Below are 18,387 nucleotides of genomic sequence, written 5' to 3'. Positions count from 1 at the left end.
GTGCAGGATATCGAAGTGTCATCTGGTTCACTTCAATACCCTGCATGAGCCGTTCTCAGTAGCCTCTGGAAATAACACAGCGGACAGAGCCAGAGACAGATAACTGTTCCTGGTTGCTGCAGCTCAGCTACCATTCACTTGAACGGAACATGCAACAAACTGGGAAGGACCACTACGCAGTGGATAGGTTACCTGCCTCTGATTTCGTCCACTGTGTTATTTGCAGTGCCTGTTGAGAACTGCTTATTGTGGGGGTGTAGGACCCCCATTCACTGTCATGGGATCTGACCGCTTTCCAGCATATATGTTGGCTTTCGGCTGGACAAAGAATGCTGTGTGTGGTAATTTTTGCCTGGCTGCTTTCCAGCATATATAGTGAATCCGGTGGAGAAACAGACTGCCAGAGTTCACAGCGCATATGTGAATGCGGCCTAAGAAACAGTAAAGCTCTCCCCTCACAGTTCACCAATATCGAGAGCCTTGACAACTACTTTACCATATGCTACCAAGTTTGTATTTGTCACCCCTATATAAAAAAAAAATGAGAAAGAGAGGATAGGACAGAGCAGAGGTGCTGAAGGGCACTTGAGGAACCATTACTAAGTTCTTGGGATTCTAGGAGATCTCAGTAGGTAGAAAACGTAAGGTTCTGCCAATGTTTTATTAAAAGGATGCAATATAAATTGTAAGCAGTTTTGATTACTACTGCAAATTCAGTAATACAGTACTATAGAACAAATGGGAGGAAAATACTGCAACTAACAGACATAGTGAGTATCTAACACAAGAAATACAAAAAAAGTTATTTTTAAAGACATGAACTCAAAAAAGTAAGTAAGTAACTAAAGAACGTGTGCTCCCAGACCATTGGTCATTTATAAGAGCTTGGAAACCACAATCTGCCAATGTGGCAAAAAAGAATGCTGCTGAATGTACACCCAGATACAGAAGACACAGTGCATTACCCGTCATCAGGTGTACAAACGTGGGAAGGTCTACAGTACAATGATGTTAACTCCATTTTAGTGTACATACATATAATACTTCTCAGTGAAATCAGAGCAGAAGTCTGCAGATGCCCTAGTCTTAGGACCTCATGATAGCACTTTGATACACCCGAACCAGTCACTATTCAAGCCAGCAACTAACAATCCTGTAGATGGCGATTTGGATGTTCGGACCATCATCATGACCTTTTGACAATAATGAACCAAAAAAACTAAGTACGGTAGAAGAGTGTTGGCATGAGGACCTATGAGTAGTGCAGAAACAGCACCGACAACCTATACATGGGTTTCACATTTTTCATGTACACTAAAAGGGATTTACTATTTTACATGTGGTAGTTCTCCTTTAGTCTTGTGTCTCAGCCGGAGAATCCGGTTTGTCTTCCTTAGGGAGGCTGTGATGAAGTACCTTGTGGTCCCATCCAACAGTAGTGAAGCTGGAGAGATCAGATGGAGACCATGCCACTCCAGTCACAAAATCTTTGTGCGACTGATCCTTGAAACTGAAAATAAAGCACAAACATAGGATATCGTTTAAAAGTAACAAAAAACTTCTAGGCCTCATTCACACACAAGTGGATTTTCATTTTTACTACAGATATTCCAGATATCCCCCCCCCCCCAAAGCAGAGATTTCCTGTTCGCTTTAAATTGACTATTCTCCACGGTGTATGGAACACGGACTCTACACTTCATCAATGGGGCCGTCGAGAAGGGAGTACGGGAAGGAGCACACAGGTTTACTAAATGCTGGCATTGCACATGGGTATTCTGTAACCATGTGCTATGCCAGGATTAGCCGAGTGGAGCGGCTCCGGCCTGTGCCCGCTTCGCTAAGCTAGTCCTGCATGTAAGCTTTTTTTTTTTTAATATACTGTTCTGAGCACTTTAAAGGGGTTGTCTCACGTCAGCACATAGCATTTATTATGTAGACAACTTTAATACACCGCATTTACAACTTATATTGCATCCTTTTAATAAAACATTGGCAGAACCGTACGTTTTCTACCTACTGAGATCTCCTAGGATGCATTGAGACTGTCCATATTGTCTCCTTTGCCGGCTTGACTCATTTTTTCAAAGGCCGGGGCCGGAATGGCCACCGCTGCTGGGTTGCAGGGTGGCCATAAACACCTGGATATGAGTCATGTATAATGTGATGGAGAAATGAATCAAGCCAGCAGAGGAGGCAATATGGACCTTCACAGTACATTAGTAAGTACCTTGTATTCACTTTCTCTGCTTGATAAATGTAATTTGCTGAAGTGAGACAACCCCTTTAACAGACAAACATCATTTTTTTTTTTTTTTGTAGATTTAGAATTTATGTTTGAATAAAATATATAGCTGGCACACAGGGGCATTTTTAACCCCTTAGTGACAAAACTAATTTTAGCCTGAAAGGGGTTGTCCTATCTTGGAAACTAGGTGCATATCACTAGGATATGCCCTCAATGTCTTATAGGTGCAGGTCCCACTAGGGACCCATACCCATCCGTAGAACAGAGCCTGCAAAGTGCAGTAGGGTGCACTGCATATGCGCGGCCATCCTCCATTCATTTCTATGGGACTGCTGAAAATGGCCAAATCCTGGCTCGGCTATTTCCGTAAGTCCCATAGAAGTAAATGGAGCGGTGGCCGTGCTTTCACGGTGCATTTACCATTCATTTCAATGGTACTGCTGAAAATAGCCAAGTGACGTGCTTGGCTATTTTCGGAAGTCCCATTGAAATGAATGGAGGATGGGCGTGCATGTGCGGTGCACCCTCCGTTCCAAGGATAGGTGCAAGTACTAGCATTCTACCCTCAATGTCCAAGATGGGACAACACCTTTAAAGGGGTTATCCCATCATAATGATCACTGTTAAATCTGTTAATGATTTGACAGTGATCATTTTTTGTAAATATACTTTATTAACAAAATTCCCACCGATTAGGATAAAATTCATCCCCACTTACCTTATTGTTGTGACTCGGTCTCCCCTGGTTACGACCACCGCTCTTCTCCAAAATCCCGATGGTCGCGCTTGCCCAGAAGACTCCTCCTTTTCTCCCGGCCGGGCCGCTCGCTGTTCTGAACGCGCACGCTGCCGCGCATGCGCAACGGTGACTTCTCCCGGCCAGAATAGTACAGAGCTGCGAACGCACACGCCGGCTCTGTACTATACTGGGCAGGAATAAGTCACCATTGCGCATGCGCGGCGGCGTGCGCGTTCAGTCCAGATCAAGATGAAGCCCGCCCCCAGCCAGAATCCAGGAAGTGAACGCGCGGTGGCAGCAGGCAAGTTTAAAAACGCAAAGTGGGATAACCCCTTTAAGGACCAGTAACATTTTCCTCCCTGTGTTCCAGTGGTAATTACCTTCTTTTTCAATTCAACTATAGGAGACCTTTTGTTTTAGTTTTGTAAAACATTTTTTTTTTAGCCAGCTGAAGGGGGGAGGACCTTTAAATGTTTTTGTAGGGTTGACCATGCTGATTCAAATCATATCTTTCTTTTGTCTGTATGTTGAACAGCTGCAGAGATATCTGCATTCTTATTGATATGCAAACAAACAAGTTTGAGAACCAAGGGGCCAATCAAAACTATTGGAGCACTGCTTTTGTAAAGCCCCTGTACTCTGCACACTCCCCTTTATGTGCAGCAGAGGGGCATTACAAAAACAGTGCTCCAAGGACTCTGGCTGGCCCCTGTGTACCGGGTTAATAAGGTCGATCACGCTAACAGTTGCTTTTTAACTTTCTATATATTGAAGTGGCTAGATATGGGCATGGTTCGCTTGAAAGCTGACAATCTAAGCTTTAAAATAAGACCAGAATTACAGAATTATCTCCACTACTTCGGGAGATATCTGTTAGAAATTGGGTTGAGAGTGAAAGCAGCTAAAACCTGCTTTCACTGTACAGCAGCTTTCACTACCAACCCGATTGCTAACAGCTATGTCTTCCAATGTACAGTATAAAATGCTGTGATTCTGGTCTTGTTTTAAAGCTTAGATTGTCAGCTTTCAAGCGCACCAGGGCCATATCTCTAGCTGCTACCGATCCCAAAATATAAGGGGCTAAAGTCTGATACATGTGGGTCCCACCTGTGGACATGCTCCTGCCTCAAGAATGGTGCCTGAAATAAATGGAGAGTAAGGTGTCCATGCGCAGTCACTGCACCATTCACCACTTCAGGACTCCCAAAACTAGCTGAAAACTCCCTTAAGTAACAGCAGTTTTTACACGGAGGGTTACATTTTGTACACACAGAATGTAGGTAGTACGCTCGTGGTCAGTAACTGTTATAAGCGGAGGCCTGGTAAAAATACTAGACTGTGCTTTATACAAAATCACCTGACCTTTAATACACTGACAATAAAAATACTGGATAATGAGGTATTCTTTCACTGAAAAAATAAACTTAAAATCTTTCTTACATTTCTGAAGAGTCAGAGTCCAGGACCACAACGGAACAATCTTCACTGATGGATGCCAAAAATGGAGAACTGTAAAACACATCAACGTACATTTCTTTCAGAGATTTATGGCTATAAGGACACCCAGAATATACTCCAAGTTCATAAGTGGAAATATTCAGCATGAAACTTTACTATCAGGAATGACGTTGAAGGAGTATGGCAGTCAAAATCATTCATCACCCATTCACAGAATGCACACGAGTGGGGGCAGTGGTCAAGCATGCATCTTGCCGCTCTATTCAATGTCTATGACACTGACACGTTTTAATGGCCACACATAATTCTAGATTTCTATGGCAGCATCTGGTGGAAAAAACGAGATTTTTGTATAACTTACCAGTAAAATCTCTTTCTCGCTCTTTCCTTGGGGGACACAGAAGACCTTGGGTATAGCTCATCTCCCTAGGAGGCGTGACACTAAGTGAAAACTGTTAAGCCCCTCCTCCACAGCTATACCCTCAGCCTGGAGAGAGAGACTGCCAGTTGCGTGTCCAAGTAGTGAAAAAAAGGCAAAGTCCAAAAGTGGAACCAACAAGCCAACTACCCAAAGGGTAAAACAACTCGGAAACCGTGCCAAGAAAAACAAAGAATGGGTGGGTGCTGTGTCCCCCAAGGAAAGAGCGAGAAAGAGATTTTACTGGTAAGTTATACAAAAATCTCGTTTTCTCGCCCAGTTTCCTTGGGGGACACAGAAGACCTTGGGACGTTCAATAGCAGTCCAAGAGGGGAGGGACCACAGCACCAAGGCGAAGCACCCGAAGGCATCAAAAAACCGCCGCCTGCCGACCAGGCGGCCCAAGGCAGCATACGCCGAAGCCCGAGTATGCACCCTGCAGAACTCGGTAAGGTGTGCAAGGAAGACCAGTGACCGCCTTGCACAAATGCATGGCCGAAGCCTAATGTCTCCGGCCCAGGAGGAACCGACAGCTCTGGTGAAATGAATGGCGACACCAAAAGCAGAACCCTGCCCTTGGTGCGGCAACCACAGCAATAGCCACTCCGAGAAAGCGGAGGAAAGCCACCCTGGAGGCCATCCACCCTCTGCGCGGACCTCCTGGAAACACAAGAGACCAAACGTCGACAAGAGTCGGAGATCCCCAAGGAAAAACTGCAAGGCCCAAACAACGTCCAAAACGGTGAAGTGTCCGTTCCCGGGGGTGAGAAGGGGAGGACGACTGCCTTGATGAAAGGAAAGACGAACACCACCTTCAGAAGGAAGGAAGAGACAGAATGGAGAACAGCCCTGTCCTGGGGAAAGACAGAAGGCTCGGAACAAGAAGGGCCGCCACTCAGGCACCCGTCATAGACACGATGACTACAGAAACACAACCGTACAGGACAGAAGGAGTAGAGAGAACTGCTGTAACGGTTCCAAGGGAAAGATTGGAGCGCCAAGAGCCCAGTATGTAGTTCCCAGGGCGGTACCGGAGGGCAGTACAAAAGGAAACCAAGAGCCGCTCCACGGAAGAAGGTCCTGACAGGCCCAGAGGGGCGGGGAACGCTGAAAGAGGAAGGACAGCGCAGACACTGATACTTCAAGCAACAGAGTCCCAGTCCCAGGTCCAGGCCGGACTGGAGAAAGACAGAACCATGGAGAGAGAAAGGCAGAGTGGGGGAACGCCCAGCTTCCCACAGAACCCCAAGGAAAGCCCTAATTCCTACCACAGATCCTGGACGAAAACACGGCCAGGAGTGACACTAGCGAGCCCACAATAGTCGCCTGGGCAAGCGGGCGAAAACCCAATGAACAGGCGCAGACCAGTAACCCGGGCAGAACGGTCGTAGAACTGGTCCCGTCGGCCCCGAACAAAGGTGTTCCGTATCCACCGGAGTGGGGGAGCAGAAGGACAGACAGACAGGGACCAAAGGGTCCGTCCAGCAACCGCCAGATGCCAGTACAAGACAGGCTAAAGCCCAAGCCGATGTAGCCACCACAGGAAGACGGACTACAGTCCCGGTGTGGGGGATCTAAAGACAATCTTGACTAAATGGTAGTCCTCCCAAGTTACCGAGAAGGTAAGTCCATAGCAGAAACGTTGCCTAGAATGGAAAAAACGCAATCTGCACCCAGCGGGAGGACAGAACGCGGTAGACCCGGTAAATAGGCACACAGCAAGTACAGCCAGTTTGAACAAGGGGGACAGTACGAGGCCAAAAGGAACACCAGAACCATCAACATGAACAACCATGCTCTCCCCAGAGGGGAGGGCAGTGAAGGAACAGCCTCTGAAGCGTGGCCGGAACAGAAGCCACATTCGGAGTGATCCGTACCGAGTGGGAGCCAAACAGAGACGGCGAGAAAAGGCAGTCGAGAAAGAGGCCGGCATAACACCCTCCAAACGAAAGGAGGAGTGGGTAACAGAGAAGCCATAGGACAGCTCAAAGGCAGAACCCCGCTACACTGAGACGCCCGGTTCACCGCCTCGCAGAAGGCGAATACCCTGAAGAACCCAAGGTGGAGGTCCTCCGGACCTGGGTAAGCGAGCACCCAAGAGAAGTTGGATGACCTTCCCAAGAAGAGTGGCCGAACCTGGTAGCAGAGCAGACTGAACGCCGAGGGCGCCAACCGGAAAGAATCATACCACACCGCACTCGCAGAGGAGGAAATAGTAGTAGGTGAGGGGACTGTAGACCCGCCAGAGCCAACATAGAATGCGACGGGCGCTGCAGACAGCACTCTCGACCATGTAACCACCAGCGCAGGGAAACAATGCCACGGGAGGACGAATGGGTACGTATCTAGGAACCACGAACACTCCCCGGGCGGAAGGGCCAACGAAATGAATGAGCACCGCCCAGCTCGGTGCAGTAGCGAGCAGGTAGAGCCCGTTTACTTATATATATAAAAGGTATTCATTTGTTGTTCATTGGACAACACCTGAGGCTCACACAGGTGGACAGAATGATCTCTGTAGAGAATAATGCAAGTCTTGTTGCAACCACCGACTCCCAAGATAATAAATATGTCGCAGGAGGAAAGGAGGCATACGTACGAGTAGCCCCGTAAGCAGTGAGGCCAACCCACCTACGGAACGAGGAGGCATACGCGGCCCGAACAACGCACGAGAGCGTCCGCTCACTGCAAAAATATCACTCAGCGAAGAGGGCCAGCCACAGAGCGCCACAGAATCTACGGAAGTGCAAAGTGCAAACTGAAAAAGAGTTATGCACAAGACTAGTATTTTATGCGATGGAACGCAAACTGACCGCCCGGAAAGGGGGGAAATGTACCTGGCAAACTGTAGTCTGTAAGAGTGCAAAGGCCCGCCCCAAAAAGGGGGGTGATGCCCAAGGTCGTACCTACGTCAGAGAAGTAGGGCGTACCATACTTCGCCCAGAAGGGGGCCATGCACATAGCCACACAGTATCCAGCAGGAAGTCCACCTAGTGAAAGGGGGACATGCACAGGGCTATCCTAGCATTAAGTGAGTGTGCAACAATCCACCCAACACCGAAATTTCGTGAGAGTGTAACAACTCCGCTAATAAAGGGAAACATGTGCAAGTCCAACACAGCACATACAAGAACAGCCTTGAACCTCGTGAGCGTGCAAATTTCCGCCCAGGAATGAGGGGTGGTCACGCACAAGGCCAGCACCGTATACAAAGGGAGCGTAAACGTTCCACCCATGTTAGAGGGCCATGCTCAAGGCCAGCAACGTATCCGGTGAGAGTGTAGTATGCCGCCCAGAAAAAAGTGGGGGGGGGGGGGTCATGCACATGGCCAGCATCGCATCCAGGGAGAGTGCGAGCAGTCGGTGAGAATGTGTGTATGTCACCTGAAGGAGGCATGCCCATGGCCGGCAGCGAAACCAGTGAGAGTGCGTACACCGCCCACGGAAGAGTGGTCATGCATACGGCCGGCAGCGGATCCAGTGAGAGTGCAAGCACCCCGCCACGTATGGGGTTCATGCACATGGCCAACAACGTACTGGTTAGAGAACAACCACCGACCGAGGGAGTGTATGTATGCCGCCACAGGGAAGGAGGCATGCCCAAGGCCGGCAACGAATCCAATGAGAGCGCATCGTACCGCCTATGGAAAAGCGGTCATGCACATGGCTGGCAGTGAATCCAGTGAGAGTGCCGAATGCCGTCCACGGAAGGGAGCCATGCCTATGGGCGTCAGCGACGCACAAGTGTAGCGTTCCGCCTATGGAAGGGGGTCACGCACATGGTCAGCAGCGAATCCAGTGAGAGTGCAGCGTTCCACCTATGGAAGGGGGTCGTGCACATGGCCAGCACCGTATCCGGTGAGTGCAGTATTCCGCTTAAGAATGATGGGGGTCATGCACATCATCGGCAACGAAACCAGTGAGAGGCAGCGTCCCACTTGTGGAAGGGGGCCGTGCCCGGAGAAACTGCCGTAGTCTGCCAATGAAGAGGGGTTCATGCACAAGGCCAACCCGCAGCCAGGGAGAGTGCAGTATCCCGCCGAGGAGGGGGGTCCTGCACATGGCAGGCGTCATCTGCCTACAGAAAGCAAAAACTAAACAGGAGAAAACAGCCCTGCAGTAGCAGGGAGTGTCTTGCCTCCTTGGACACTAAGCAAAAACTGGCAGTCTCTCTCTCCAGGCTGAGGGTATAGCTGTGGAGGAGGGGCTTAACAGTTTTCACTTGGTGTCACGCCTCCTAGGGAGATGAGCTATACCCAAGGTCTTCTGTGTCCCCCAAGGAAACTGGGCGAGAAAGTAAATGTATTGCCAAAAATCGGCTGTCATGATCTAAAAAGTGAAAAGAGCTCTTACTGCACATCACCGTACACCGGGAAAATAGTAGTGTCTTCTTACCTGTGGGCAGAATAGGCCAGCCCCGTTATCGACCTGGAATGTGCCGCTACTACCTGAGCAGATTCTGGATTGGTCACATTTACAATATACACATTTCCGATTTCATCACCTGTTAATGAGAGGAGAGGTGAGACTTGCCAGGTAAAAGAATTTGTCACAGCCGACTGAGAAGAAAGATAAGCTGCTGCCACATACCACAAGCAAACATGTCGTCTTTGTCAGGGTGCCAGGTCACGTAAGTAGGGGAAACATTTGGGGCACAGACATCTGCAGAAGGGAAACAAAGCAAATCATTATTTGCATAGCACTGCTTATAACATGGTTTATTACACTGGCCATGTATATTAACGGCACTGAGGCCGAGCTGCGCCTAGGCCATATGACCAATGAACGTGTCGTCACTCGGCCTAGGGTAAGCCGAGAGAAGGCTGCGGCGCTCTCAGGAGTGCCGCTGCCTTCTCAAACAGCTGACCGATGTGGGTCCCGGGTGTCGGATCCCCATCGATCAGATAGTGATGACCTATCCAGAGGATAGAACCCCTTTAATGGGCTGTACTGGAATACCAGACACAGCTAATGGACAACAGCCTTTTCTCTAATCATACAACCATTCGTTCTCAAGACGACTAAGCTGAAGAAATAACTCTGGATTCAGTGTATACAGTGGGCAGAACATTACTGCCATACACTACGGCTAGTCCGTATTAACACACAGGTCTCTGAGGAGATGCTACCCATACAATTTGTTCCAAAAGAGCTATATCTATTTCTATAATTACCTGCACCCCCCATGTAATCACTGGTAAACAGAAAGGACTCCCCACCTGTTCTTTATAGAGTTGTGGGGGTCTGATCTGAGGTCTGATGAAGATTGAGGGTCTAGTTTGGGGGTCTGATGAAGAATGGGATCTGTTCTGAGGTCTGATGAAAGTTTTTTTTCTTATTTTCCTCCTCTAAAACCTAGGTGCATCTTATAAAGCGAACAATACGGTAACTTCAATTGTTTTATGTATGGATGATTCAGTAAAAGGACAGATTATCTGATAATACTCCTTCCTTGGACCAGTGTCTGAAGACATAGCCACCTTCACACAACATATGCTCTAATAATGGAGCACTATCCTGTTTGTAGAACAGGGGTAGGCAACCTCCGACACTCCAGCTGCTGTGAAACTACAACTCCCAGCAAGTATAATTGCTCTGCTCAGAACTCACATAGAAATGAATGGTGCATGCTGGGAATTGTAGTTCCACGACAGCTGGAGTGCCAAAGGTTTCTGACCCCTGTTGTAAAACATGACCTGGGTTATAATTTGAGGGACCACCGTTTATATACACACACACACACACACACACACACATTATAAATGGTACTTACTAATGCTCTTGGCAGGTTTAGGATTCCTTGTGTCCCACAGTAGCACCCTATTGTCCTTTAATACACGAAAACCATAATCAATGATAAAATGGATCATTATTTGCAATCTGAGTCACAGCTTGAATCTAAAGGCTGGTTTCACACGTGCAAGTGTCACGCTCCGGACTCGCAGCAGCTCCTGACCTCCCAGCACTGCCGGGGTCGCATAGCATTATATTGATTTATGATGCTACGTAACCCTTACAGTTCTGGAATGTATTGGATAACATAATGTGGTCAGTGTTATCCAATACATTCCAGAACTCTCATTTTTCAGAGCTCCTTTTGAAAATGAAAGGTGGAATTTGAGTGGTTGCTACCAGACATTTTATAACCACTCTTATGTCTTACATATGAACCCCTGTGGGCACGTCAGGGGCTTCCAAAGCAGACACCAGTTACTTTGTAACATTAAATGTCTTTGCTTCTAGACCTATAGGGTCACTCTGATGTTGCAGACCAGTGCCATGTATGGCTCTATATGTACAGTTGTCATTTTGTCTATGTACACTGCCACTGATAGTAATTAATTCCCGTCATTCCACAGATTGCTATCCAACGGGTACAAGTAGATGCTTACAGTATGTGTGTATTCCTGTACTGTCTACAAGTGACTTGGTCCTGAATGTTCTAAATGTCTTCTTGCCCATTAAAGGGTATTCCAGTTTTTAAAATGTATCTTGTGGATAGGGGATAACTACTGGGGTACGCCCATTGGTCAGGAGGACAGGGACCCCGAAATGAACAGAGCTGCAGGTCTGGCATTAGCCTCTAGGGGAGCTCTGGAAATAGTTGAGCACTGTACTCTTCTGTCTCTGGAACTCTATAGTGGCAGTGAGCATGCTCAACCTGCCTCTCCGAGGGGTAAGGGGTCACTGGTCTCATGACTGGTGGGGGACCTACAGATGGAATATAGGGGATAACTTAACCAAAATTCCCCTTTATGTATTCATTTCCTTGACTCTTGTATCTAGGCTGTAACCTTTTTTTTGAACATATAGAGTACTTTATTGCATACCACTGGTATATCATTTCCTCCATGACATGCTTTAAGACAACTGTCTGCATCTGTCCACCTCACGTTTTTTGGACATCTACTGCCGTGTCTTACACGTTTGGTAAGGTGGTCATGAATGGATCTAATCTCACATCTGCCTTGTTATAAAACCTCATATCCATCCACTTCCTTTGTACTGTAATTTTTTTGTATACAAAGTACATTATATCCTCTATCCTTGTTTTTTCAATTGAAGAAGGACGTTTTTCACCGAACTGTCGTTACGTCATCTTGTGAAACTGATGACGTGAATCAAGGCGAGTGGGGCCATGGAATACCTCCGGCTTTGCCGTAGTAAACATATCTTCCGTGAAAAGTGAAAGGTGGAATCTGATTGGTTCTAATTCTACTTTTTTTTTTTTTTTTTTAAACATAAGTGTCTGCAGTCATTAAAGGGGTTTTCCCATCTCAGACAATGGGGACATATCGCTAGGATATGCCCCCATTGTCCGATAGGTGACCTGCACCTACACGGAGAACAGAGCACTGAAATCAGTAGAGGGCGCATTGCACATGCACAGACGTCCTCCCCATAGAAATGAATGGGAGCGGTGGTCGTGCAAGTGCTGTGCGCTCCCATTCACTTCTATGGGGAGTGCGCTTGGTGGTGGCCGGAAATGACCTTTCCCGCTACAATTTCTATATAGGTCCCGCATCTATAAGACAATGGGGACATATCCTAGCAATATGCCCCCATTGTCTCAGAAGGAAATAACCCTTTAACAAAAAGATCCAAGATTCAGGAAGAAGATGCTTTCTTCTATACTAGCAGAATCTGAGCCCTGGAAGTGGTGACAACTATGAACATTACAAGATAACAATAAAGGTGACAACTGCTCTGAATGTTCTCAGCCAGTGTTAAAGCACGGCTCACACAGTAGCCACAGTACGACAATCAGGACTGCCCTGGATACTGAAGACAAAGGATTTTATTATTCTTATTAATTTTACATTACCAGATTAGTACTTCAAATGAACAGATGCCATAACCATGGGTCCTTACCTCGCCACAAGAGAGAAAAATTGTTTCTTTGCCAGGGCACGCAGAAACACAATTCACTTGGTTGGAATGCGCTAAGATATAAAACACATACTTAAACAATACAAATAGTTAATAAAATGTATCACATTATTCTTTTCACTCATCTGCCTCAACTCACAATTAGTACTGGTCCCAATAGAAATTGTATTTCGGGCTTATGCATATGGCTGAGCCTTACGGAAGTATACAGAGGCCATGCAGCGCCCTAGCACACAAGACGCCCCGGTGCTGTCACGCAGGCTTTGAGAGGTGCAGTAGGTTTCCTACATACAAATCTGAAGCGTGTTACATGTGCGCTCAGCAGCTGAAGACGTGTGCTGGTCCCATGTTCATATGTGCCCGTGTTGCTTAGCAAAATGATTTAACTGCCAAGTGCACATGTAACAGGTCAGTTTCTGAGGCACAAATCTGCTGACAGATGCCCTTTACTACCGAGGCACTTACCAATGGATTGTGAATGTCCATATTGCTTCCTTTGCTGGCTGGATTCATTTTTCCATCACATTAGGCACTGCTTGCTTCCTGGAGTTATGACCACTCTAATCCATCAGCTGTGGCAGTGCTGGCAAACTATAGGAAAAAGTGCTGTTTTTTCTGGCGGCTGGGACTGTGTGAGTGCATATAGGCACGCACGTGCAGCAGTCCCCGTACCGGCCACTAGGTATCTGCACGAGGTGGCTGTAATAACCCCTGGAGACAGGCAGTGAATAATGGACAATCACAATACATTAGTAGCCATACTAAGCACAGCCGCTATACAATGGACGGCGCGGTGCTCAGTGAGCAGAGACAAGGTGGCGGCTCTACTGCGAACACTGGTGCCTTCTCAAACAGCTGATCGGTGGGGGTCCCAAAAGTAAGACCCCCACCATCCAGAGAAAAGGCATTTAAAAAAAAAATCTCAGAAAACCCCTTTAAAAGGTGTTTTGTAGCAAGTACATATTGATGACCTATCCTCTGGATAGGTCATCAGAATCTGATCGGTGAGGGTCCGACTCCTGGTACCCCCACCGATCAGCTGTTGGAAGAGGAGGCAGCACTCGTGCCACTCCCTTTTAGATTACAGTACGCATTGTCTCGCTTGTAGCGGCGGCGCTGTGTAATTATAAGTGCTTGTTCCATTCAAGTGAATGTAGCGAGTGTCTAATTACATTGCACTGCCGAGACTTCCTGAGTATAGGTCATCAATGTGTACAGGCGGCACAACCCCTTTAACCTTGTCTAGATGATAAATGCCATTTGCTGAAGCGAGACAACCCCTGACCACAAATGAACACTCAACACTTCTGATCTAATATGGTGGATCCCAAGGCCAGGTCCCTCGCCACACGTGAAGATATGTCCATAGCCACCATTACAGGTAGAAAACCCTTTCAAACCAGAAAATAAATTGACCAGTTGTTTGTATTCACCTTTATAAGACTTCAGTGAGGTTTTTTGTGAGAGATCCCAGACCTGCACACTGAAAAAACAGAAATATTTAGAAGTTTGCAATAATACATTAACCCCTTAGTGACTACTCATACGCCTTTTTATGGCAGTCACTAAGGGGCCTTAGGCTGGGCTGCTGTTTTTTTCTTGTTTTGTTTTTTAAGGCAGCCCGTGCAGCGGGGAGCAGGGGCTCGGCTCTCACATAAGAGCCGAAGCCCTACTCTAACAGCCCGGAATGGCAGGAGTGCCGATCCGGGCTGTTTAAAGGCGCCCGCTGCATGTAAAGTCCTGACAGGGGGAGCGGACGCCCTCTGTCTCCTAACGGCACCCCGCAAATGCGATTGCGGGGTGCTGATGTGTGTGAAAACTTGCTGGGGTCTCGTGTAGGCCCCTGACCAGCCTTGCGTCATTTCCAGTTGGCTGCGCCTCTCTGGCGCAGCCTGCTGTTCAATGTCAGAATAGCACTGACATTAAAATGCAATGCATTGCATTTTAAAATCAACCAAAAAGAAGTCTGTTATAGTCCCCTTGCGGGACTATTAAGTGGTTAAAAATAAAAAATGCATTCAATAAAATAAAATAAAAAATCCCATAAAAAAATAAATAAATGCATAAAACCAAACCTGAAATCTTTGCTTCCACTGACAGCCAGCGTCCCTCCAGCAAATACACTGACTGTGGTCACCATGTCATCATGCTCATACTTGGTGAATTTATTAACAAGGAGAGATTCATTATCCAGCAGCTCCCACAGTTCCACAGCCCCTGGAAACATGAAAATGTCATGATGAAGGTGTCAAAAAGAGGAGGGGTATTGTGACAAATCAGGCGTACGCCATGTCCATACGATACACTATAAATATCTGAACATTTCATGTAAACCATATTCAAACCCAGGGACGGACCGTAAACTTAAAGGGATTCTGTCAGCAAGATTTTTTATATAGAGCTGTTCATATCATCCTCTCAGTCTCCATTATCTAATTAAAAATATACTAGTTTTACCCCCACCTGTCCTTTCATTTTTTTAATTAATATGCTAATTACCAAGGGGCTGTCCCTCCGGCCGTTTGTGCCCAACCACGCCCCTTATCTCGTAGCCCAGCGCCGCCCCACTGCTAATTATGCACTACTCTCATCGCCGATGGTGCGCCGTAATCTCGCGCTTTGTTTTCTGAGGCTGCTGCCAGGACACCGCGCGGGCGCTGACCAGTGGATTTAGGGCACATGCGCGAGATTACGTCGTACCATCGGCGATGGGAGTAGTGCATAAATTAGGAGTGGGACGGCGCTGGGCTACGAGATAAGGAGCGCGGTTGGGCACAAACGGCCGGAGGGACAGCCCCTTGGGCACGTTAGAAAGATAATTAGCATATTAATAACGCCGATTTTTATCAAAAATGAAAGGACAGGTAGGGGTAAAACTAGTATATTTTTAATTAGATAATGAAGACAGAGGATGAGATGAATAGCTCCATATCGAAAATCTTGCTGTCAGAATCCTTTTAAAGTGGCCCTGGAAAAAAAAAAAAAAAAAAAACTGGCCCCATGTTGTAGGTAGGTCCATACTGACAAAAGGCAAAGTCAACACAAGTAGGCAGAGCCAGAGATACCATACTGCAATATACTGCCCCAGCAGAAGGACATACTAAAGTGCATCACAAAATAATTCCCCAGCAGCAGCGTCAGACTGCTGCTGGGGAGGGAAAAAAATTTAACTGGCTTTGAAGACAATACATTTCCACTAGGGTCCAATTCTTTGAATCAAAATCTATGGGGTTTGGACCCAAGAAAAATTTCTTCTGGTGGGCCCGAAGAAACCCAGTCCAATCCCGCCCAGCTGCACAAAATACCTCCCAGGAGCTGCCCCTCCGCGGTGGCCAGCGCCAGCTGCTAAGTTTTGCGCTCCTACTCCAGCTGCCTCAGGATCGCAATACAGTTGAATTCCAGAGGTGGATAAGCATTTAGAACTCCCACCGATAACTCTGGGAACATCAGATCTTTAGTGGACTAGCTGGTGGCAGTGAGGAGGGCTTAGACGGACCCCTTGGGCATCTGTCCACTGGGAAGTTTCCCTGTAGAGTCTATGGCCAGTCCGCCCCTGTTCTAACATTCTATTGATATTGGTCAGTTTTCAACAATTTTGACATAAAAGAATGTTCCCCGGTGAAAGACAACAGCCAATACAGACTAAAAAGTGGATGGCAGAACGTTCATGAGAAGATTACTCATTCACCCATCAACCTACTTCTATCTAATCGGTACGGCCACCTTTAGTACATGAAAATCACATTACCGGAATCTGAAGCCACGAGGATTCCTCTCTCCAGTACCCAGGCTACATCTGCAATGCTGGTCTCTGTCTGTACTCCGGCTGTACACAGGCTCTCATTTGGAGCTTTCGTAGGATCTTTGAAAATCCAGATGGAACCTTCCCAAGTGCGAGAATTCAGGCTAGAGGCGGAGAGGAGCATGGCACCATCTGCAAGGTAATGAGAGAACCTGAGGACATATTGGGAGAGATTTGGCGTTCTCTCTCTCTGTTACATAGAAAAGGAAACAGCGAGCCTGATGCGGAGACCTGGTAAATCGATTTACAGATTTATCGTGAAATGACAAGACAATGAAAACTGTAATGTGTAACGTCATCTATAGTAGGTTTTAGTCCCTTTAAAAAGGCTCATCAGGAATTAAAGGGGATGTCAGGTTCCTTAACACATTACTTCTGGACCCCTGTGGACCAGAAGTGTGACCGCCTGTCTGTGGTCACGTGCACTGTAGTAGGCACTCATTGGCCTCAGCTGTATCTGTGCCCAAGCTGCACACGACCTCTGAGCCTCTGGGATCACGTGCCGCTTTGGGACACTTCGCCGCTGATGCCACTGAATGGAGACTTATTTTTGGCAAATCTGCAAAGGGAAGCATACTTACCTGCTCCACTGGTTTCTGGCTCTTTCGTTCCTGCCTTGCTTGGGTCCCCCATTGTCAACATCTGCGTGGAGGAGGCGTTCACTGCTGAGGTCAGTCCTTGGCTGTAGTGGTGTCAAAGCAGATGCTGACAGGAGCGGACACAAAGAAGGCAGCCAAGGCTGGGTAGTGACAGAGCAGGTAAGTATGCCTCCTTCTGCCTAGGTGGAAGGGGAGGGTGTGTGTGCGTGGGGCTGAAAAAATCCCCCAAAAGGTGGCCACCCCCTTTAATGTGGATCTAAGGGAATGACGTTTCTTCTTGTGGGACTGCCAGGTTGGTGTATGAGAGTGTGAAGTCATATATTCAGCATATGGTTTTCCAGGATTATGGCCCTTTAGGACTAGCCTTCCACCATTTGGCGTTCTTCTGGTCCTGGCCTACTGACCTCAAGCCAGGGGACGGTGTTGATTGGATGGCCGGCGACAGGTCCCCAGGAAGCATGTAGCCCAATAGTGACATGCCACTTGGGGACACTGCTAAGGCCAGTCATTATCCAGTTATTCACAGCAGCCAAGAGACGGGGCCCTGTTTTCAAGATGGGCATGAATCGCAGAGGTGTGACCGGCACCTATTGGACCTCGGTTGGGGGTACCATTTTAATATGCAACCTAGAATTAGCAGTACATGCAAGAGAAGTAGGCACCTGACACTCCTGGCAACGCTTATCTCCCAGGATGAAATCCAACATGCCTGGTCCTGGTTTTCCAGCCATCAGGCTTTGGGGACAGTCCTGCTGCCAGTCGTCAGGTGTGTAAAGGGCCACTCAGATCACCTCTATAGCTTGTTCTGCGCCCTAGGCTGCTAGTGCCAATCTCCCCCTCTACAGACAAGCAATGGCTGCTGACCTCTGCGGTACCGCACCGCTCCCAGCTGGCTCTCCATACAGGCCGGGGCCCTGATAGGGCTCCCCCACGGACTCTCTTTGCTCATGTTCCCGGCACGTGCAGTACTTCGCTTCGGAGAAGGCTAAATCCACCGCGTTACGCCTTCACGTCAAGAACGCGCCTCCAGACTCCGCCCACCCGCCAGTGAAGCCACGCCCATGAGCGTATTCCCTTGCGCTAGAGAGGAGGAAGTTCACCAGCAGACATTTTTGAACTGGTAACCCCAGAGCTTTGCTCTACAAAATAATAATAATAATCACAGTTCACCTCGTTAGGTATGAATATTGATACGCATAGTGACTGGTTAGGGCGCCAAAAGCAACGTGGACT

At 47.6% G+C, this 18,387-nt stretch overlaps 1 protein-coding gene across 1 annotated transcript; it reads right to left on the bottom strand.

Annotated features, from left to right (window-relative positions):
- Positions 1–642: 642 nt before the first annotated feature.
- Positions 643–18,186, bottom strand: WDR77 (WD repeat domain 77). Its single transcript, XM_044283529.1, has 10 exons — positions 18,019–18,186; positions 16,502–16,687; positions 14,829–14,970; positions 14,187–14,236; positions 12,736–12,806; positions 10,637–10,691; positions 9,454–9,525; positions 9,259–9,367; positions 4,428–4,496; positions 643–1,510 (listed from the first exon to the last, which is right to left on the bottom strand). Exons 1-10 carry the CDS (start codon positions 18,101–18,103, stop codon positions 1,354–1,356), a joined length of 996 nt encoding a protein of 331 aa, XP_044139464.1. The 5' UTR covers positions 18,104–18,186; the 3' UTR covers positions 643–1,353.
- Between the last annotated feature and the right edge of the window lie 201 nt (positions 18,187–18,387).

The sequence above is a fragment of the Bufo gargarizans genome, chromosome 3 (genome assembly GCF_014858855.1).
Source record: "Bufo gargarizans isolate SCDJY-AF-19 chromosome 3, ASM1485885v1, whole genome shotgun sequence".
NCBI classification, from domain to species: Eukaryota; Metazoa; Chordata; class Amphibia; order Anura; family Bufonidae; genus Bufo; species Bufo gargarizans.
Note: the sequence above shows the minus strand (reverse complement) of the source record. Positions and strands in the feature narration are given on the sequence as shown.